Here is a 24,079-nt window from a genome sequence, read left to right as displayed (position 1 = left end):
ATCAGTGTTAGAAGTGAAAAAGACTGGGGCCTCCGTTGAGAAGCCACGCAGGTTGGCCACTTTTCTGTAAGGTTCTGTGCTGTCTAATCTTCAAATCTTAACTGATTATTAACTGATGCCACATTATCTATTATAATCTCCTGTGGAGAAGGCGCTTTCCACCCTGCATCTGAGGCATCAGAATTTCGCTGCTTCTGCAAAGCTGTGGAGGTCCAGTTTCGACCACGCTGCTCTAGGATTCTGCTGAAGGGATCAGGGCTGTGGTGCGGCATCGGCCTAATACATGACCCCTGGGTCTTTCCGGCTGGGGCTTGTACAGCGGCCCGGACACAGCAGAGTGTGGTGTTGCCTGCAATCAAATCTGTCGGTGGTGGTGATGGCATCTCCCAGCGGTGTGCTCTTTCTTTGTCCGCAGTTGCCTGCTGGAGCGCTCTGATTTTAGTGTGCTTCATTGCCTGCAAATGAGGCATGGAGGCAGTGGTGGGTGAGCCGGTCGCCCTTCAGTCTACCTATCTGGCTCTGGGCAAGACCTTGGGAACTTGAAATAACAGGAAGTCAAGCTGTTTGTGGTCGCATATTACTTTATGAAAAGTTATGGGGGCAGCTCCTGTCTTTCTAATTGGATACCACTTCCTTTAATAAGGGCAGTGCAGATACATTTTGATAGGCAGTTACTTTTATTTCCTTCCATCTGCCAGTGAGAATGGAGTTTTTCTGGACACAACACTTTCTCCACTGGGGTTATTTGTTGAGGTGAGGTGTTATTGCTGTACAAGGTGAACATAGTTGGTTTGTGGCAGCCTACAACTCTATTGCTCTTCACTTGTGCATGGCACGCGGTGGGAAGAAAAAACAGGGTAGTATGTATACTTTTGCCAAGGTGGTGCCTACGAGTGGCACGACACCTCTGCAGCTTCAAAGGATTGGCAGGATTCTATATTTCTTACCAACTGCTGCTTCGATGTCCCCGATACACAATTGCTGAATAGTAAGAACGCCAATCTTGATGACATCACTGCCAGTATAACTTCCACCAGAGGAAAAGCAGAAAAGGAGAGCCTGATGATGACAGCGGCCGAGGACAGGAAAGGTTAAGGGAAGACAGGGTACATCAACAGAAAACTTTGGTAGCCGGCCTAACGAAGGAGCCGAAGCATGTTCAATTGAAGTGCGATGACTTGGAATCACAGTTTTCCTGCAACAATATCCGCAGGTGTGCCAGAGAATGCAATTAAACAAAACATGGAGAAGTCTTTTGAGGAATGTTTGAGGAAGGTTCTGGGCAATCCTACTCTGGCGTCATCTTATTGTGGAACGAGCGCACTGGAGATTATCCTCGCCCAATCATGGCTGGCATTCTGAACTACTGAGAGCTTGTGTTGAAATATTGCAGGGAGCTTGGTGAGCTTTGCAGGGAATCCAGCAGAGTTTATCTGCATCCAGACTTTGTGAGAGACATATTCAACACGCCACGCTTCTTCCTGCCTGCTTTGCTTTCAGTTTAACAACACATATTACTCCTTAACGTTACCGGAAGAAGCTGTGGCTTTCATTGAGACAAATATTTCACTGGCGGATTCTGGTACGCATACTACTCACTCGAGTCCCCATGCTTTGGCTGGCCTCGGGGAAACAAGTGGTCAGTGGAGTCGGTCCTGTTTTGTCTCAAATTCATCACGGTCTCCAGTTACATGCTGAAATGTAGCCATTGCAGTATGCTTTATAGTCCAACTCCAGGCCTTGAGGGCCGGATCCATGCCAGGTTTTCAGTAACCCCTCCTTACTCTTCATGAGATAAATTTCCATACACTGATTCTAAATGTATGCACATTTGTCCTCATGAAGATTAATGAGGGATCTCCTCAAAACCATGTCAGGATACTGGCCCTCGAGGCCCAGAGTTGGACAGTATGTGATGTTTATAAAGAAGCTGGGCACTCAGCTCACATCTAGTGCCTTCGCTAATGCCGATATTGTGACGTGTTGGGCATTATTGATGAGACGGGTTATACCACTGTAGCGGTTTGGGGTGCAGTGAGGGTGGGGGAGGTTTATGTCGGGGGATTATTCATAATGTTACTTGCCGATTATGAATGGTAGCTATGGCGCGCAGTGGGCAGGTTGATGCATGGCGTGTGGGTGCATCGCTGAAGATTTATCTACAATATACTCATTGTGGGAAATCAAGAAAGATTTTTGATGATGTCACCTGTATTATCTGGAATGTACCCCATGCTGCTCACTATTCTCTTCTGCGGGAGACACATGTTTGAGCTGGAGTGGGACTCAATTTGCTGGCCGGGGTGGGGGTGTGGGGGGTTGCAAAGATATCACAAATCTTAGTGAACTCAATGTAGGGGTGTTATAATATGATATGATATGGAATTTATAACGCGCCTATACACAAGTGTTTCAAGGCGCGATGAGGCAAAGGGGGGAAGAGACGGAAAACAGAGACAACGATCTTACTAAGCCAGGTGACATTGGGATCGCGCAAGTGCAGGGGAAGGGGGAAGTGCGGGGGAAGGAGGAGGGGCAGTGCAGTACATAGGATTAACAGTAAAAAGTATAAATGGAATAAATCAAAACAATAAGTAAAAAGTGCAGCAAGCTGGTGGCAAGTGCAAGGGTAAGTGCAGACATTCTGCTATTCCCTGCTAACTACATTTGTCATGTACGGTAACTGTGTTTAACTTTGGGGTGTGGGGGGTGTTGCACATGGTCGCTTTGATAGGCAGAAGTTGCTTATTGATAATGCTTACGGTCAGACCGTAGATGGCCCACATTTTTATCAAATCATATTCTGGATATGTGCAACATACCCCACAGCCTCCATAAGTTGGAGTGGTGATATCAACACAAATTGGCTGCTTGGTTGTACTGGTGTAGGCCCTACTGCATTAACTGAGGTAGCCTGTGCACTCAGCGCCGGCCCCAGGTCTGCCAGCACCCTGTGCGAGATTTATCGCTCCGCCTTCCCCAACATTCTGACAGCATTATAGCCAACCCACCACAAACGCAGAACAGCAGGGGGCTCCGGCCTGTTGTTCAGCTGATACCTGTGCTTGACACTAGCCACATGCTTCTGCTGTGCTCGAGGAAACAAGTGGCCAGCTTGTACTATCACGAACAAGTATCGTCCGAACCACAGAACTGAGCCCCCAGCTGTTCTTGTAAGTGTGTTTAAGGCCCAGCCCAGCGTCATGTAAACTTAAATATCGGACTGCCCCAGCGCCTATTAAAGAATCACGCCGGGTGGGCAGACCGGCAGACTGATATTTAAGTTTACATGACATTGAGCTGGAGGCAAGGCGCCCTTTATTGGCGGCACCGAGGGGGCGCCCTTGTGCGGCTGCATCCCCTGGGCGTACCTTGAGCCAGTGCTGTGTGCACTGCTGAAGGGAAGGCGCAGTGCAGATTTAGAGGTGTGGATGGTTCAGCACCCTAAGGAATGTTACTATATATTGACTTTTCCACTGGGCATGACGTGTGGAGGTGGGCGAGCCTGGCGAGGTCCAGGATGGCCCAGGCTCCAAAGGGTGCTCCAGCCCGACCCTCCTTTCTGGGTGGTACCCCCGGATGCCACCGGCCTGCCACCAGCCCCACCATTGCTGCCCAGTGCAACAAAATAAATGCCCATTTCTTTCCATGTTGCCCGCACCGCGTGGCCAAAATGAAAAGAAACGCCTATATAAGAAAAAAAAATACACGTGAGGGCACGTGCCGAGAGGGCACCAGGAACGCATTTACTTTTTTCAACGTTGACTGTTTCTTTCCATTTTGCCTGCTCCGCGCAGGCAAAATGGAAGGAAATAACCATTTTCTTTCTTCATATGTGAGCATTTCTTTCCACTTCTCCTGCTCCGTGCGGTTAAAATGGAAAGAAATGGCAAACTTTGGGTTTTTTTCACAACTGACCTATGAAAATAAATGACCATTTCTTTCCATTTTGCCTGTGCGCAGCAGAAACCTTCTCCGCTTTCTTGCTAAGCCAACCACACTAGAAGTCTCCCAGGCCAATCCCGGCCTGCACCACACCAATGCGACAGGGCCAGAGCTGACAGAAACTTTAGCTCCCGCTCAACAGCTGCACGAAACGTACCCAGTGTAACCTTCATTTCTGTCTGATACTAAGGAAAAGGATGGATATGCAGCGTATCGTTGCTCAAGCCTGTGAAAATCCTCTTCAATGCTTGCAATATCGCCCGGTATAGACTTCAAATAACTAAACTCTGTTGCCATAGCAATGCCCCATATATAGGCCATGAATTCTTGCGGTAGCATACACATAGACACCGCTGAGCCCTCATTTATTTCAAAATATAACTTAATTTGATCCTGCATATTTGTAGACAAAAACAGTATCCAGCAATGCTGCAGGCCTAAATCTCCAGGGGCGCCTGGAGCGCGGCGGCGTAACCAGAGTAATGTTCAATTAGACAGAAGAACAATCTGAGAATATTCTGGGCAAAATATCACATGATAGCACGCTGTTAAACATTAACCATGCATCAACATGCGATGACATGCCATTAGAGCTGGGGAGCCAGGGATTTCATGGGTAGGGCCGAGCCAGGGCCGAGCCTAGGAGTCAGGCCTGACTATAGGAGCCCACCACGGGCTGAGCCCTTGCAATCCCTGGCCCCCCAAGAAAAAGGCCAAAAAGGAACGCGGCCCTGGCGCGCCACCAACAGGGCCGCCTTTATTTCTTTTTCATATTTGACCATATCTTTCCATTTTGCAAAAGTTTCCGTCTGCTCTAGCAATGTCCTATTGGTGTGGTGCAGGCTGGGAGAGGCCTGGGAGACTTCCAGCGTGGTTGGCTTAGCAAGAGAGGAGAGAAGGTTTCCTCCCATTTGTACGAAATGAGGACGGTGTGCTTCATCACCAAAGTAAGGATACAAACCGAGATGTTTTCATTTTACTGGGTATTTTATTTGCCACAGGATGCTAAGAGTTCTGAGCAAAACTCAACTTTCCTAGACTTGATCCCGATGTATTCACTTTCCACCGATGCATCCCACCAATTGGAACTCCCATTCCCTGTCGAAGAAATATTGAAGACCAGAAATGACCTGCCCAGTGGAAAGGCCCCTCGGTCGGACAGATTGGTGTACAGGTTTCGTAATCAATACCAAGCAAAGCTGGCCCCATACTTGTTAAAGGCGTTGGAGGAATCGCTGAAGATGCAAACTCTCCCACCTTCAGGGCGTCAGGTTATTATAATTTTCCACCATAAGTCCCGAAAACCAATTGAAGAAATGGGGCTCTACCATCCTCTTTCTCTTGCGCGATCTGCATGACACCTGGCCTAGTAAGCTCGTTGTCTGTTCTCCCTCTGTTCCCCTCCCTTGCCTCATTGTGCCTTGAAGCACTTGTGCATAGGCGCGTTATAAATGCCATATCATATCATATCAATGTGGATGCAAACATTTTCACCAAAGTTTTGGCAGCCCGTTTTCTACCCTAAATGTTGCATTTAATTCACCTGGACAGGTCAGGCTGTACACATGGCTGGTCTACGTCTTTACATGTGTGTATGTTCTTTAATATCATGTCCCTGACATCACCTGGGGTGAAGGCTGTTGTTAATGTTAATGTTAAAGGATATTTGTACCGCACGCTATCACCACTGGAGTGGTCCCCTGGCGCTCTGACGGATCTGAAACAAAAGGGGTTGGTTAGTAGCCTTGTTTGGAGCCATGCACACACCTATTGTGTCTCCTTCGTGATTTAGAGAAGGTTGTTTCCTTTCAGTGATTCAGTTTCAGCATGATAATGCTGTCTTGTCTCTCTGTCATTATGCTAACACAGCTGCTCCTTGTGTATCCATCTTTGTGTTTGGCCAGCCCTTTTATCCCAGTTTGTCATTTTCTGCAACCTAGTCCTTTCGGTTTGATTTACTTGCGAGCTACGCCCGTGCCCTACGCCCTTTCTGAGGTGGTAAGGATGTTGGTAGTGTTGGCATGTTTGCTATTGTTCTGTCCTCATGGGGTTGTCGCTTGTGTCCTTTTCCACCTAGCCTCGTCTCTCTTGTTCGTGTAGGGGTTTCACTACACTTGTGGCTACACTAGTTGTGCAGGAAGCATTTGATTCTGTCTCATGGTACTTTTTACAAAGCCTGAAGGAAATGTGGTTGTAGCACAGGCTTTATTTCACATATAAGCTTCTTCAATCACAAGCCCTTGCTAGAATTCAGACCAATGGCTTGAGTTCTTCCTGTTTTGATCCAGGAAGAGGAACGAGACAGGGTTGTTCCCTACCCCCTCTTTTATCATTGATCATAAAACCCTTGGCAGATTTGCTCAGATTTAAACATGTGAACAGGGGTACAAGAATACAGGGGGCAGCAGGGATGATATGGTTATATGCAGATGACATCCTTCTGTTTTGAAAGAGGAGATCCTGGTAAAAATTGTAGAACCGATAATGTGAGATGTCCCACAGTTTGTCTAGAACTCTTGGCTTTGTGTCAACCAAGCCAAATAGGAGTTATTTCTACTGGCACCCTCGAGTTTGAGAGAATTCAGGTGGGCAGCTACCGCAATCAGATGTTTGGCCAACGTGATCTTGAGATCTAGTGAATATCTTTATAATGCTAATATTGGGGGATATTGACCTAAGTTTCCCGGGGAAATAGAAAAAGTGTCCATGATGCCCGTGTCTATGATGGGTATGATCCCCTCAACTAAAATGACAGTTCTAACAAAACTAGCGTTTGTCTCTAAACATACCCATTCAGGCTGGGCCGAGCGTTTTTTGTGGAACTCTCAAGAGCAAACACACGCTTTGCCTGGAGCACGGGTGCCACTAAGGGAAAATAGACCGAACCTTAGGAAGTTGGGAGACTTGACTTCCTGCATGTGGAACTGTACTGCCTGGTTGTTATGTGTGTGTTGTTTCCTTGTTGTGTGTTGCCAAGTACTAATAAAGAAGTGGAAATGGCTGACATGGTGATGACATGCCTCTTGGCTCGGTGAAGGCTGTGCATGGTGGCAGCATGTATAGGATCAGTGACTTGCTCCTTGATGGTCATACTCTCTGCTCACACTTGGTGAATTACAAAACCAATGTCCTCGTCTTTCCTGAACAGGCCGGCATCTTCTGCCATGGGTAAAGAGTGCCTGGACAGATAGTCTCCTTGCATGGCTTGTAAATGCTTCCGAACTTGCATTGTTGGAGGTATAGACCCCATTTTGCAATTCAAGGAAGATTCTTTGCATTGTACCTTCCATAAATCATTGTTAAGGCCTGATGATCAGTGATGATGGTGGATTTCATTCCATAGAGGAACAGGTGGTAGTGTCCAGAGGCTCAAACTTGTCTTTCCGGCCATGCGTAGGCTCCTGCTGTCATAAGAGACAACTCGGTACAGTGATATTGAATCGGGCGTGTAATGTGCAAGGATGGCACCTAGTCCACTGTGCCAGGCATCCACAGTGAGCTTGGAAACAGGTCCAGGTCATAATAGACTATGCAGGTAGAAGAGGCAATACGTTGTTTGAAGCAGTCAAATGCAAATTTGCACTTGGGTGGTCACCTGAAATCTTGCCCTTGTTTCTTTAACAGGTGTAAATGTGCGTTAATCGAGGTGAAATCCTGCATATACTGTGTGTAATAATAATTCATCATGCCTAGAAATAAACGCAGTGTGGACAAGTGGGTGGGACTCGACGTTGAGGCGAGGGCTTGCACCTTGTAGAGATCTGGCTTCAAACTATCTTTGGAAAATATGTGAGCAAAGAATTTCAAGGTGGTCTTTTAGAATTAACATGTGTTCACACTAAGCATTAGATCTGTATCCTACAGCACCCTGGATACTCTTTTGAGGGTTGCGTTGTGTGACTCTTCAGTGCTGCAGAAAACGAAAAGGTCCTCACTACAGTTCAAGCAGTGCGGTATTGGTTCTCTAACCTTGTGGATCACTTCCTGTATAATCTTGGCTGCTGATGATCGACCACAACAGAGGCGTTTGTATGTAAGAGCCGCAAGTGGGTCACAAAGTTAGTATGTATCGTGATGATGGAAGACATTCTAATTGATGGTATAGGTGCATCAGGTCTGTTGTTCTTGGGGCAAGATGGCGGTCCCTTAGTATTGCCAGATTAGGGGTGCATATGCCAACGAGTGTGCCCACCTGAACTCTATTTTGGCACTGGTACAATGGAAACGAGCCATTGGATGGGCCCTTTGGCAGATTTGATGATGTCTTGGTCTAATAGTGCTTGATGTTCATCTTCGACTTGCAGTTGAATTTTGCAAGGAATCCCTCAGTCCTGGGAGGATAGCTCAGCGGCAACATGCTCGTCTTGGAAACAAGACAACACAAAGCAACACCGGTTCGATCTCCGTACCCGTGCTTAGAATCCTCTGGGTATGAAGCGTGTTATAAATACGCACCTAAGACATATTCCTGTAACAGCCCCTCTCTGCCCCCGGGCTGTGTGAGCGCTTTAAAAATGCAAATAAATAAATAATGTTGAGTAACCGGTTTGACCTGTTCATCCCCATGTACCTTTATTTGGCTGCTTTTGAGGTTTCCTGGTCCTTGGAACAGGCAAGGAAATACGCGTGCAGTCGTTGCCTGCTCACTTTAATGATGGCAGACCCATATTAGATACAGGGTATGAATTGGACCCAATTGAAGGGCAGTCTTTCAGCTAAGGATGCAGCCATTTTTTTATGTTGGTGCTGATTACATACAGCACTATATCAGCAGCATGATCTTTGTGCGTGTGTGTGGTCGGGAACATGCCGAGGCATGAGACACCAGAAGTGCTTCCATATGGCTAGATGCCCATGGAGGCCGGTGTCAAAGTGGGCATTCGGGATAACGAGGTATATTCCTTTCCCCCTTTCACATTAACTGCGGCTCCAGTATCTATCTAAAATTCAAGCGGGTCACCGTTTATTTATAATCATAGCGGTGGAATATGTGTTGTTGTGTTGTAGTCTCCCCTTGGGCAAACACGTAACCTTTTTGGTCATTAACCACTGCAGGGGGAGTCTGCATCTCTGTGCCGGGCTTGTTTAGTGTCTGTGGTGGGGCCTACGTGTCAGGAGAACAGTGAGTCCATTCTGGTGAGTGCCTGTGACACTCACTCTGGGGAGTACGGATGTGTTCTTCTAGGCAGCTGGTGGGTATCCCACGATTCTCAGAACACACTGCACCACATGATAGCCTTTTTGCTGGGCAGGAGCCTGCATGTGGGAAGTCATATCTGCATCTGTAGCCTGTATCTGCAACTCATATTATAGGTTTCAGGTGTGCACTTACTTGGTATACAGATGTTAATGAGGGCTGCGTCAGTTTCAGCTTTTGTGTGGTCTCTGCGTGGCCATTGCTGTTCTGGCCGTGGCTTGTCAGACCCTCTAGCAGATAGTGATTTCGCAATCACGTAAATTACTGCAAAAACTGTCAATTTTAAGTGCCCTTTTTGTAAAAACACCAGCAAAATTGGCAATTTTTGCAAAAACTCCCATTAAAAAAAAGACAAAGGGCCAGGTTCTCAAAACCTTTATTGGCTATGCTGAAAAGTTTCCTTAATGGGGTGGAACTCCAATTCAGCGGTGTGGGGTGGGGGCTCAAAGCAACAGTTTGGAAGGGCAGTTGCCCAACTTTGCCCCACCCTAGGGATGCCTCTGCACGGGGGCCACTCCTGCGACCCGCAGGACACTGCCATGACCTCCATCGCTTCTTCATCTTGCTGCATTTACTGCCCTCCACTCTACCAGGGAAATCAGCTACCCCCACTCCCCTTGTAAACATGTGGGAGCGCAGAGAAGTGGTCCATACTTTTGCTTCAGCAGAAACTGAACCGGAGACCATTTTTAATGATTCTTTTCATTTGGATGAGCTGACTAACGTTAGAGTGGCCAACTGTCCCGCATTTTGCGGGATTGTCCCGTAATTGGGATTGTCCCGTAATTGGGGACTCTGTCTCGCAGTTTGCAGAGGGGCTGTGCGGCACGCAGGTTGTCCTGACTTGCTTTGTTCCCTGCAGTGTGACTCTCGGAGACAGCAAGTCGGGACAACCTGCATCCAGCACAGCCACTCTGAAAGCGGAAGTGGCAGTCTACACACCACGGCACTGCCGCCTGGTGCTTTCTTTCTCTGGGCAGCTGCGCGGCCCGGCACCTTGTGGGCAAGTGTCCCGCAAAAGGATATCAAAAAGTTGAGCACCCTAAAAAAAAAAGTTTGTAAATGGTACCGCCTGGTTCCGGCTGTACATTCTGCCCATGCCGCAATGGGCGCTGACACACTAGCTTCTCAGCTAAAAGTCTTGTGAAGGCGCTCTTCCTTGTTCATGTTTCAATGAATGCAATAGTGGCTAAGGTCAGCAGTCGAAGTGTAAAAAAATAAAAGTGCAACGATGTTGCCCCGCCCCCTTGTCTGGCTCAAACGCCCCGCCCCAACTAGCTTTCACTCCCCCTGATTTGAAACCCCATACCTGGGCCATTTCTTTCCTCCACTCCACCCGGCAACCAATGCTCTGTTTTACAAGAGTTGTTGCAAAACTGAAGAAAACAGTTAAAGTAAATGAATCTGAAGGACCCCCATTAGTGTAGGTAGGCTTCTGTTGTCGGATTGAAAGTGCTTTTATCTTTGTGGATTTGTTCCTGTGCCACACGTGTTTTCACCGGGCAGCACTGCGAGCCTCTGCTCTTGCTGCAGTCCGCTTCCTCAAGGGGGCGGAGCTTCAATTGGACATGTGACGCATCATGTGTCCAATTGTCCAGCCGCTGTTGAGCTGTTTGGCTGTGTCCGTGTCCTTGTGTGGTGAGTACTCCAGTTTGGGGGTACATTGCTCCAACAGCTCTACAATCACCCAATTGTCACAAGGGTAAGGGGGGAGAGACGGACTCTGGCAGCTCCTTAAGCTGTCGGGCGTTCCTTACCCTGTGACTGGATGGTTTGTGAACCTTTGTTTGAATTAAGAGAACCAAGTGACTCTTGTACTCTATTTACAAGCACTTTATTCCAGTTTTGAAGGCACTCGAGCCAATTACTGTGTGTTTATTGTTGTGGTACTATTGTGAAAGACCCAGTCTTGTATTTCATCTAATCCTTAAATCTGAATTGCTGGGCACTTTATGCACATGGCTTATTTATTAACTTCTGGTATGCCTCAAAATTTACGTCAGAAGGGATTGACAACACCTGCGGCACGACTCCCCTGTCTCTCTCGTAAGATTGTCCTCCTTCCTTCTGCTACCATGTTAGCCAGCTCCGGTTGCACAAAGATTCCAACAACCCTTGAACACATTAGTGAAGTTCTTGCAGTTTCTGACACTCTGTCTCTTTATGAGCCTATAGCGGAGGAACAACCTAAAAGTGACGCTGTGAGAGCGGCACTCCCACTCTCAGACAACACAATGTTGCACCCACCTTTGCCATGTTTGACTATTAAGAGGAGAGGCACTAAGCACTCAGATAGACCTTTAACGTCCTCCCCATGTTCCAAGCCTGAACTCTCACTGCATGCTAGACACTCTGAATCGAATAATTCGATACTGCAGGATTCACAGAGCGTAATTAATCTCATTTCAGCCAGTTCACGTTCGGAGTGTTCACCAAGTTCCCCTTCTATTTCTTTTGTTTAACCGACTCCTCGGAGAGTTCAAACACAAGTCCCACAGGAACTTTCTTTTCAAAGTCCTGTGGGAAAATATACTTCTCGGAACCCGCCTAATACCTCATTATCTAATCTGGTGGATAAAACAAACGTGCCATCCATGATTTTATCCCCTGTTGCAATTACATCACCAGTGCGGAATGAACTTTTAATTGACTCACACGCCCCCCAGTTATCCTCCCAATAGAGGCCATGGTTGTTTTATCAACATCAGCCATTACTTTGGCTGCTATGCAGCTAAATCTACAAAGCCTGTTTAAACTGTTTGAATGTTTAGATGCCAAAGTTACCGCTCATTCAGTAGAAGCACATGAAGCCTTAGTACTACTCAAGACCTTGGCTGATAATATGTCATCAAATCCCTACGATCCTTGCCCAACCAACAATGCTCATGATGACGAAATTTCGATCGTGACCATCGGATCAACAAGTCCCCTGCCCCTTAATCTTCCACTTCCGCAGATTATACCTGCATTTGCTGACATTATTACTTCTGAAGGACGGATGAATCTTTCCGCCGCTCGTGATCCTGTGAATGATACACATACTATTCTCACAACTGATCCATCTATCCTTGAGCTCTCACCTCCCCCAGCCTCTACGTCTTCTGTGATTGCTGTTGAGAAAGGAAATGATATTCCGCCCTTACCAGCAAGGAGAAACAGGAAAAAGTCCTCCAAAATCTCTCACAATACACAGAAAAAAAAAAGAAAAATTCAAACCTGTTTACTCTGACATTGCAGAAGCAAACTATGAAAACTTTTTTTCAAACTTTGATCCCGGTACCTGAGTCTATGGTAGCTACACAAGCCTCTCAAGGTTCAGTACAAACGCCAGTGTCTAAACAACCTTTACTTACGCTGGCTCCCGATCTGTCTTCTACCATTAGTAGTGTAAATTCTTGTCTTCCGATCCAAGCCCCAATTGCTTCCTTGGCGAGCAAGTCAGTGCCTATTCTAGATTCCACACAACCTATATTAATATCCACTCCTTCAGTGCCTCCTACTATTGGTCTGCAGAATCCTAGTCCCATCTTGGGACCTACGACTGTACCCCTGGCTAATGACGTAGTGCCGTCTTTAAACCTGATCTTAACTGTCCCACCTCCGTGTCAGAGCCCTTTACAGTCCGGTATTGGGTCTATCATCCCAGTGCTGCCTCCAGTGCCTATTACTACCATAGCCTCTAGCCATCCTCCTTTAGATGCTTTGATTCGTGAACCTGAGTTAGTCTCCACTTGCCAACATCTAAACAAACGCAAAGGCCAAACAAACCTAGTCATTTGTGACAAAATTGTGTCTTCAGCCACCAAGAAGAGCATTGACTCTTCCACCACAATCCCGGCTGAACAAATACGTGAGGCTGTAGATGCATATTTGGCCTCTTGCTCTCAGCCTATCCTTTCTAAGCTTCCTCAAAAACCAAATGATCCAATTTCGTCTCTGAGCCAGTGGCTCTTACCGAGTTCTATGCCAATATCATCAGTAACTCCACAATCTTCCCTGCGTATTGGCAATCGCCCTCACGCTATTCCATCTCACGCTACAAATTTACCTAAACCTAGCTTAAATGATCCCTTTTATTCTGATAGCCACAACTCGCGAAATAACATCTCAGCGATACCCAGTTCTCATCCCTTGGTACGGCGCAAATGTCATTCTTTAATTTTGAAGTGTCGAGGAGGACATTTTGGCACCTACGATTTGAACCGTCGTAGTGTGCTCAACATCTTCTCCGAAGTGGTGGAGCTCGAAGACATAAGCTCGAGTGATATTGAGCAGATTGAATTTATTTCTGAAAATACTTGTTCAGTGGTGCGTCTGTGGATACCTTCGGGTATCATTCTGAACACCATTTGGAAATCGAAAATGCAATTATTTTCGATGGGGTTTCTACTAGCACAAGGCCCAGCATTCATGAATGGGGACTCTAATGCAAAGCAACCATCTAATCAATCTAGCGCAAGCTTCCCTTTGATGCAGAACATTGGTCGTGCCGAGTCGTATATGTCATAACCATTAGAAACATCTAAAGACCATCTAATTAATGTTACTAGTTGGAACACTAGAGGTTACACACATTTACAAACCTCTATTGCTAACTTTCCAACTGTTATGGACATAATAGCATTACAGGAAACTTGGCTCCTGCAAACACCCGTATGGAACAATTATGAGATTGTTCTTCTTCCAGCTATTGGGAGTCAAAAAGGTCGACCATCATCAGGATTATTGACAGGAGTGAACATGTCCAGTGGTTTCGCCATTGAAGCCTGGGATTCTATTTCTGCCTTTATCGAACTTGTTAAGATTAGATGTCCAGCACATACTATTGCGTTGATTCATATTTATCGCAATCCTTTAGGGTTGATTGATGCTGCTTTCTATGCAGGTTTGTCCAGACTCTTAGATTTGGTGTTGCTTTCGCAAGACATTACGGATACCCTTATTGTAGGTGATCTCAATTTGGACTGCATTAATCCTAAAGGAAAAACCACAATGGAGAAGGTTAAGCGATGGACCTCCTTTATGTCAAATTGCAACTTTCACATGACCAATGGTGAAATTCAAGGCGATATTCCGGCTCAGCCCACATGGCATAGGGGTTCCATATCTACTACAATAGACTATATGTATACACATACCAACCTAACTGGACAAATAAGCACTTTTAAAATATTTCCACAAGTACATAGTGATCACCATCTACTAGTGCTCACAATTAAGTGGAATTATCTAGCTATCCGAAGGTCGTACTATACGAACAACCTAATAGTTAATAATGCTAAAACGCGCTTTCGTTGGTCAAATAATAACTTGTCATCTCTAGCTCGTTTAGTCATCTCAAATAATAGCTCTATTTGTCCAAATTGTATACTAACCTTCTCCTTACATTTGATCCCCGTATGAAACCAAATCAAAAAATAGAGATTCACCCACACAAACATACCTTTAATCCACTAATCAAGGCTAAAAAGACTGAATATCATCGTGAAAAAAGAATGATTGTTAAAATGAATTTGCCTAATTTCATTCAACAGTTGAGAATCGTTAAAACCAGATTCCACAATTGGATGAAACAACATTGTGCACACATTTTGCAAGTAGATGGTGAACATATGCTCAAATTAATAGCGAATAAAAGAACATGGCCGAAACTTGGGCAATTTTCAACCAATGTGCTAATAAATCTCAAGGTAATCTACAGGCCCTTAGTGTTACTGAGACCCAATGGATCGAACACTATTCTAGCCTGTATGCAGACTCGTCGTTTGTGCCTTTGGTCAAGCTACCTAATGATTCTGAGCTTGGTCTCTTGCTTGTTCTCCACTTATACGTGAAGAATATATTAGACGTATTAGCTCTTCTCGAGCTAAAGGCCCTGATGGCCTTAGTAATCATATGTTTAAACCCTTCAAAGTGGGCTGGAATACTAAATAATCTCTTCCAATCTATCATCAGGACTCGCAAGATTCCCAACTCATGGAAAACATCTATTATTGTTCCTATCCACAAAAAGGGCGACCGCACTTTACCGTGCAATTATAGACCCATTGCCTTCTTGATGCCCCCGGAAAGCTTTTTTCTAAACTTATCTTGAGGGACTTCAACATCTGGACCAAAGTAGCTCATGCAAGAGACCGGTTTCAAACGGGTTTTCTTGCGGGCATAGGCACAAATATTAACTTGTTCTGTCTGAACGCCCTTAAATCTCAAGCGCAAAATACCAAACAAGCACTCTATTTTGCCTTTGTGGACCTCCACACGGCATTTGATGCCATCTCTCGTCCGATTCATTTTGCAAAACTTACCAGAGATAACTGTCCGTCCACTCTACAACAAATCATTCAGTTGTTGCATGGGGAAACCTCAGTGTGCATTAGACTGAACTTAGAAGGTCTTTTATCTAGAGCTATTCCAACTGCTCGTGGCCTTAGGCAAGGCTGCCTCCTTGCGTCAACAATTTTCAATTACTTTATGTATGACGTTCGAGAGGTTTTTGAGGCAATAACATCAGACTCCCCCAAGATAAACAATTGCCAGATTCAAACTTTAATGTATGCCGAAGATTTGGTGTTAGTTTCCAAAACCCCGGCTGGGCTACAAAAACTTCTTGATGGCTTTAATAGCTATATATTGGCCAACGATTTACGTGTGAACACAACCAAAACCCAGGTCATCGTCTACAGACCACGTAATACAATGAGATCTCTTCCATCTTGGTCCATCAATCACATAAATTTGGCGATAGTATCAAGCTATGTTTATCTTGGCATGGATTTGATGTTAGTGCCTCGACTAATGCTCATCTCGATGTCATTAAGTTTAAGCTCAACTCGGCTATCTCCCAAACAAAAATTATAATGCATCGTTATGGTGCTTTTTCGATGCAACCAGCAGTCCTCTTCTGGAAACAAAAAGCCACCCCATGCATCCTATATGGTTTGGAGTCTCAATCACCATGGTTACCAAAAGTCTTTGATAAGCTCTAAGGCAAATTCTGGAAAGCCATTCTTCAGCTGCCTCAATGTATCCCGATATTCTGGATACGGTATGAATTGGGTCTCACTTCTCTCAATGCTCAGTATCAGTGGAGAACATGTGCCTTATTGCGGAAAACCCTTCTACCTCACTGTGAACACAATATTCTGCAATTTTTCTCAAATTACATTTTCCGTACTGAACACTGTTTTGTCAAACAGTGGTTGCGGGCAACTTATCGCATCTGGTAGAAGCATATGCGTTGCTTAAATTGCTCTTGACCAATCCAAATAAAGTAAAACAACTAATTTACCGCAATGATTGGATCAATACTCTAAACAAATGCTTGCAATATAAATCCGCAATCCCTGAAAAATTTAGACATAAGAGGTTGGGATGTATTGAACCTTATCTCTTAAAATTCCCCTGTAAGAGAATACGCTCAGGCATTCTTAGAATGCACCTGAACTTATGGCACACTCGTGAACTTTTGGCCAAACCGAAGGGCAGTGAGGAGGCGGCCTCCTTCTGTAGATTTTGTTGTGATACTGAAGCCATAGAAACCTTAGAGCATATACTCTCGTTATGCCCGGCGCTAGTCCAAGAGCGCTTGAAATTCTTCTCATGGCATTGTAGCTACTTGGGGAACTTAGAATCAGTAGAAAGATGGTCCACATTACTGCTGACGACCAATGTCTCCCTTCAAATTGCAATTGTCAACTTTCTTTATGGAGTGAACTTAACCTGCTAAACAATTGTTGTTGTTTACTTGATTTCTCTGTCATTTATCCAGGAATAGCATGTTGAATTTCCTCGTTCTCATTGTTTCTTGGTCGGACGTGTTTTATGTGAACTGAATAACTTTTTTCTCTTTGTCATTGTTAATGAGAATTGTACAATATGTTTATGTATCAACTTTAATGCTTTCAATCAATCATAATGAATTTCTTCTTAAATGTCTTATGTACCTTTTAAGATTAATTGTATGTAATGTTTTGTATTGAAAAGTTGATTTATTTCAACGATATCAATAATAAAAATTAAAAAAAAGTAGGTATTGTCCCCAATGTGAAACTTTATGCAGCCTCCTCTTCCAATCACTGAGGACTTGCACCTCTTAAGGGACACAACCATGACTCTAGCAACACACACACACCCACACACACACACCCCTCGCATTACCTGCAAACAACGCTCCGCCTTCATATGCAGATGCAGAGCATGGCTTTTTGGCTGCTTTGGAATTGAGCGCTTTGAAACACTTGCCTGTGCATAGGTGCTTTATAAATAAACAGTTAGCATACCAATACCAATAGGTTTCATGTCCCAAGCAGCCTATTGAAATAAACAACACCTGCCAGGTAGCACAGTGAGATGTTACACGAGCTTCTTGTCGACAGAGCTCAGACACATAAAGTAAGGGAACGATGACGGGCGGCCCCAAAAAGTAAGGGAACGTTGTACCCTTTAGTTCCCGCCCACTTTGACCTCTGGCTAAGGTGAGCACCCTCTTACCTTGTCAAGTTGTTCCATGCAAGCCATGTGGACGACAATTTTGCATGCTGCACACTTCCGCCGTAGTGCTGATTTCTGAAATAAATGAGCAACAAAGAGAAAGTGAGCCGGGATGAAGACCAGGCCGGTATTATTTACATTTCTGCAAAGGGTGAAAGAAGCAGCAGCATCTCTTGCCACTTAGCAGCCTCGAGAAATACTGAAAGGCAGCCAATACAGAGAAAGCAATAGCCAACTGCGAGGGTAACAAGGTGGTAATGCTTAAAGTGGCCACGGGGTGGCAGCAGCTATTACAGAATCCAGAAGACAGGTTTCTATAATTCTGGTGCACAAGATGGGCAGTACAAAGAAATACGTTTTACTAAACGCTCGACGTTTTCTACAGAAAAAGTACTAAGTACCATTAACAGATACAAAAAGCCGAGGGTCTCCGCATCTTCGGGTGTCTATCCTTCTATTGCGATAGAACCTCAAGATTTTGCGAAATTTTGCACGCAGGTTTTTTAAAATCAGCATGTCATGTTTTGGTAAAGAGAAAAAAGAAGAAAGGCTTTCCTTCCGGGGCCAGCTCTCGATGTTGCAGTAGCAGCAGATCACTCCGCAACGCTGGCTTGCAAAATAATGCCCAGAAGAGTCTGTCACGACCCGTCTGTGCATTATACAGCAAAGCGGAGTAACTGGGAGCGTGAATTACATAACAAGGAAGGCCCAGAAATGCCTAAGAAACGGAATCAACAAAGCTTATTAGGGGAATGAAAAACCGGTATAAGACAAAAGAGCGGCTGTCAGTCAAGGTCAGGGGTCAGAAACCTGCGGCTCTTCGGCTGGTTAAGACTGGAGCTCCCATGAGCCCTCCCCATTGACTCTGCTCGCTTGGCTGATAGAAGCTGTAGTACACATCACGTCAGCCAACGGATGCAGACGCCTGGCCTAGGTAGAATGGCGTGTTATTCATAGAAGTTTAGCGTGTGTGATATGCGTGGGGCAGCTACAATGCGTGCATTCACCTTTTGGGTGGAGGTAAAATGTTTGCATTTCAAACTCCAAAACATGCACTATTTACTTATTCCAGTATTCCCCGGAATGCAGCGTGAATATTACAGGACCTCTAGATACTGCCTGTCTTTACCTTTACACCTTGACTCATAACAATGCCCCGGGGGCTGATGAACGTGCATTGGTACACTAGAACTGAGGCCTGCGTGCAACACATGGCTCGCCAGAACTACAACTCCCATGATCCCTCACCACTGACTGTGCTGGCCACGGCTAATGGGAGTTGGACCCCAATACATGTAGAGAACCTAGAACAGAACCCTGTTCTAGAAGTTCATATCTAGACTCCCCAACCCGGGTACCACGGGAATGATGGGAAATTGCAGCATGGTTCCGTAAAAGCAAGAAATACAGCAAGTCCAAACTCACGGCAAACTTGACCTGACAGCTGTCCTCGCCCAGGTAGCACAGGTCCCCCGAGATGTTGGTCTCCAGCCAGACGTGGTCTCCGTTTATTGCGTTCTCCTGTGTGGCAAAGACAGGGCGGTCCTTAAGTTCAACTGCTTAAGTTATTTTACAACATATTAAAATGTTAGTGCTTTTACAGAATAGTAATCGCTATATCAAGTATGAACCCGTTATGTCGGTATTTTTATTTGTATCGTTTGTAGATTTTTTTTAAAATAAACTAAATCATTGCCTAACCCTTGCCTGTCGCTTTGTATGCCAGAGTGTTGACTCGTGGCGAGGTCTGTCATGAGTGCGGTTATGTCAGGGGTGAGTAACAGAAGGCTGGGTCCAGGCAGCGCATCTCCCTCATTGGGCCCGGTAGAGCAAGATGATTAAGCACCCAAACAATGACTTTCATTACATTGCATCCCATAAAAACCAATGATAATCAGAGCCAATTTTAAACCCCCCATGTCAACATCAGATACAAACTCTTTTAGGGGGGGTCTCTAAACACACACAATATATTTTAACTGCTCCATACACAGATAGTGTTTGTCATGCCAGGCTGCATGGCTAAGCAGCTTCAGGTTTTTCCGCACACCAGCGATGCATATTTGGGCCACGGCTATGGGGGCCAAAAAATGTAATTTACCACCTCCCATCAACATGCGTTTTCACCCCTCGCCCTAACCTTCCCTGTACTCCTCGATGCAGACAGTGGTCGAACTGTAAAATAAAAGGTAGTGGAACTATGCTCCTGTTGAACTGCCCCCTTTCTGCCCACCCCCATAATCCCTGTCACCCACCCCCCTCCGTCCAAATCAAACCCCATACTGGGTCCTTCCTTTCCTCCACTCCACCCTGCAAGATTGTGTTTTACAACAGTTCTAGCAAGACTGAAGAAAACACAGTGCAAGAGAATACATTTAATAGACCACCATGAGTGTGTCATTGTCCCTCACAGCATGCAGCATGCAGTCTCCCCTTCCAATCACCCACCATTCGCGCCTCTCATGCCTAGGCCTATAGCCACACACACCGTCCCATTACCAGCAAACACTACTGCACCTACAACAACGTATAAGTAGATCACTGCCGAGCTCGGCCTTTTTGGCTGCTTGGGGATGCGGTTTATGTCCCAAGCAGCCTATTGAAATAATACCAATCCAGGGAGGCAAGATAGCGCAGTGACATGTTATACTGGCTGGTCATAACAAGGCTCGGGTTCGAACCTCCAGCAAACGCCTAATTAAAAAAAAAAACGTGTCGTTCTGGAAAAGTAATTTGTCTTACATAAAGTAAGGGAATGATCCTGGATTGCCCCAGAAACATGGGAATGTTGTACCCTTTAGTTCCCACCCACTGTGACCTCTGGGTTCAGACAATTACTAGAATATCCATGAACCAAACATATGCTAACTCTCAGCCTGGAACAATGTAGGCTTTTGTCCAAGTTACAAACAAAAATCGTCATACCACATGTTTTTTAAGAAAGCCATGGAATTTAATTTCTTTCCGATCACCTTCTTTCCCCTGTGCATCGCAAACAATATACCTCTTCCTGTTGATGAAATACTTTTCCCAGTCTTTCTCGTAATTTCGTTTCATTGGCTTATCCTTGGCCTCAAGCCCAGGCACCGTATCTGTCCAGCTCTGAAATCTCTCCACGGTCTCCCGGTGGCTGCAAGGATCAAGTTGAAAACCCTTTGCCTTGTCCACAAGGCGTTCTGCGGCCGGGGCCACAACTACACCCAACACTATCTTCCAAAATACCTTCCTTCTCGAGCCCTTCGCTCAGCTACCTCCAACTCTCTAAGGGTTAGATGCTTCTCCAGGAAGATAATGGGGGTAGATCTGTCTCCTCAGCAGGTGCCTCCCTTTGGAGTGGCCTCCCTGTCCCTCTCAAACTTTAGCCGGACCACCTGAAGTTCCGGAAGCATCTCAAAACACTCCTCTTCTTCTCTGCTTTCTCTCTGTCCCTCCCCTGCTGCCCTACCTGGCCTACCTGTCTGCTGTACCGACTGGTTGCTTGGTTACCCTCAGTCTCACTGAGTCCAGGCTCTTTCTTGATCAGTCACCCTTGCACTGCCTCTGGGCCTACCACGCACTTAGGGGCTGTAACTGTAACCCTACAGTCCCTTGTTCTCCTTGCACTACCCAGAGACATGCTGCCCTGCCTGCACTTACTCGAAGCATTGCTTCCCTGTTTTCCCCTTCACTCTCCCTTGCACCCCCCCTGTCCCCTTCCACTTCTAGTTCTTGCACTTAGACGATCTGAAGAACTCCAGGCCTAGTAAGATCGTTTGTCTTGTCCTCCCTTGTCTTTTTGCACCTAGAAACGCTTGTGCACTACACACTCCCTTGGAATGGCATTGAGCCTGCAGTAGAGTGTGGAGCCAACAAGGTGGGCCTCAAACCTAAACAGAAACTCCCAGTACCAGCTCGAGGTTTCCTTAAGAGAGAATCTGCAACATCATTGGTTTCTCCTGGATCACAGTCCACTGTCACATCAGGACGTTCAAGAAACATGCTTTCCTCCTCAAAATGCCATTGAAGCAATTTGTTCTAAAAAAATACGATCAATTGTAATTACACGATTTATCGCATTCCTGTACATTCCACACACGGACTAAGCATGCTTTTCTAACATCATGCAGAATGCAGTTACATTCATTGTCAAATCTCCCTAAAATGGTTGCCTTTCTAACGGCACTTTTCATTTCTACAAATTCCTTCTAACAGTCTACATTCTGTGCATGCAAATGTAACCTTCTTCATTGCTAGATTGTACCTGCATGTCTCCGTACCCATTTAGCATAGACTTCAGCAAACCTAAGAATGAGATTTGAGCTGCATTGCTGCTAGTTTTTCCAGCTCCTGTGGTCAGGGTTGGACTGGCCGCATTGGCTCATCGGCCAGTGGCCGATGACCTTTGAGGACCTGAGCGGCCAGTTTTCATGAGGCCACCCCAGGGCTGTTTTTTTAGCCAGTAAAATGTTTAGTAATATGCAGCACGAGTCGGCGACTCACTCACAGAGTGTCTGCTGCGGCCTGCGGACCATCATTATTTTTTTTGTTGTAAAATTGTTGATGTCAGTCTCACTATCAATTATGAAGATAGATAAGTGTGTGTGCCGTGGGCGGCCGCCTGGGCGCGGCCCGAGCAGCTCGCCTGAGGAAATTGAGACTCAGGGTGGTGGGAGGGGGGATTACAGCCATGTTCCCAGGGGCTGGAGCCTGGAGCAAGCTGGAGGAGCTGCCTGGTGCGCTGCTGGAAGCATAATTATTCATCAAAGCAAGGTAAAAACACATTGTTACCTTGCTTTGATGATTCGCAATTGCAAATTGCATGCATGCGTGATGCATCTGGGCCGGCCGCCGCCACCAGTCCGGCGGCGGCGCAGCGGGTGGTGGTTGGTGGCCCGGTGGCCGTGCGACGTGCTCCTGTGATGATTGATGAAGTGAAGTCCTAGTCAAGTCGACTCAAGTGTTAATACAATTATGATTATGAACATTGCACCGTAGGAACTGTACCATCAATAATACAGCACCCACCTTTCGGCAGGTTCTGACTCCTGAGCTCCTCATCACTCGCCCATCACTTCACCCCATGTGCAATGTCACCTCTCTTCCAATTCCCCGCCCCGCCAGCACCCCATAGTACACTAACTCTCGCCTACTCCACTCCCCCGACCATGTCCATGACCTTCCAGGACCCCACCCAGCCTGAACTCCCAATTCACTCCAACGAGACATCCCTCCCTCCCTGTACTCCCAACTCCCCCACCCTGCCTGGGCTCCCATGGATCTGACGCTCTCCCACACCCACCCCTCACCTTCCCTACTCTCTCACATCAATCGCATCCCATCTCTGACTACTCCTAACTTCCCCCCACTCTGCCACACTCTGTTCTGCCTGTCGCACTCCACTCTAGGTTCCCAACACACCCCACCAGCACCTGTGCCACTGCCTGCCCCGGCCAGCGCCTCTCCTCGAATATACCACACCGCCCCACCTGCCACACACACCGTGCCCCAACTCTCTCTGACTCTCTCACCAACCCGATTTCCCCCATTTGCCATACCATCCCCTCCCGCCTCAGTCCCTCCTGCTAGTACTCCATACTCTCGACACTTTACCATCATCCCATCCCCTCCCACCGCCTCCCCCAGCACATCTCAATCCACTCTTGGCCCCACTAACACCTTGCTCCCCAGAGTTGCCTCCTCCAGACAATGTCTGTCTGCCCCCTCCCACCTCTTCTCACCCCCGTTACTCTCCGTTCCTTATCTGCCCGTTTCTATCCGCGCCTGCCCTCTTCCCCATCACCCTGCGTCCGCCACATTCCTGATTAGTTCCTTCTCCCTCTCTCTTCCAAGTTCCAACAGTTTGCCCCCTCTTGTCTGCCGGCCCACCATCCTTCCCCCCACCTGCTCCATCCTCAGACCTTGTTTTTAAAGCCCTCCCCTTTTTCTGACCCCACCTGTTTCTAATCCACACATGTTTCTAACCGACCCTCCCCAACTGTTTCTAACCCCTCCTGCCCCACCACGTTTCTGATCCCTACCTGTTTCTGTCGGACACCCCTCATTCCTTGCCATGCTTCCTGGCCTCTGTTCATTTCTGTCTGTACAGTGGTCCATTTTATTTCTAAAGCTATATTAATGCAGCTTCCCTTCCTTTCATGCTGCCCTTCCCATGCCCCCCACCCCCACTCATATGCGCCTCTGCCCCTTTTTTCCTCATTTCCTTCTCTTGACTCCTGCTCTCCAACTTGCTATCCTGCCTATTCCTCTTCGGCATGCCACACTCGGCCCCTCCTCCTTCTTTTTCTACTCTCCATCATTTCGTCTCAAAGGTGGTCCTTCATTTCACGCCTTACTCCTTCACTCGTATGTCTGCCTGAATTCCCTTCCCTATACATCCTTCGCCACCTCATTCTCGTCGAGTTCGGCTTCTCCCTCCTTTCCAGTCCTCTCCCCCAACCTACACACTTT

General features: G+C 46.4%; 1 protein-coding gene across 6 annotated transcripts in view; it reads right to left on the bottom strand.

The window, feature by feature from the left end:
* The window catches only part of DGKI (diacylglycerol kinase iota), a 1,316,934-nt gene that overhangs the window by 593,326 nt on the left and 699,529 nt on the right, over positions 1-24,079 (bottom strand). For all 6 annotated transcript variants that reach the window (XM_069628758.1, XM_069628759.1, XM_069628760.1 and 3 more), the window contains exons 3-4: positions 19,058-19,153; positions 17,633-17,707 (exon numbers count right to left, since the gene is read on the bottom strand). In XM_069628758.1, coding sequence (XP_069484859.1) covers positions 17,633-17,707; positions 19,058-19,153 — 171 coding nt within the window. The remainder of the gene's footprint in view (positions 1-17,632; positions 17,708-19,057; positions 19,154-24,079) is intronic.

Source organism: Ambystoma mexicanum, chromosome 12 (assembly GCF_040938575.1).
Source record: "Ambystoma mexicanum isolate Mex_15411 chromosome 12, UKY_AmexF1_1, whole genome shotgun sequence".
Lineage (NCBI taxonomy): Eukaryota > Metazoa > Chordata > Amphibia > Caudata > Ambystomatidae > Ambystoma > Ambystoma mexicanum.
The sequence above is the reverse complement of the archived record's forward strand: the minus strand, read 5'-3'. Positions and strand labels throughout refer to the sequence as shown.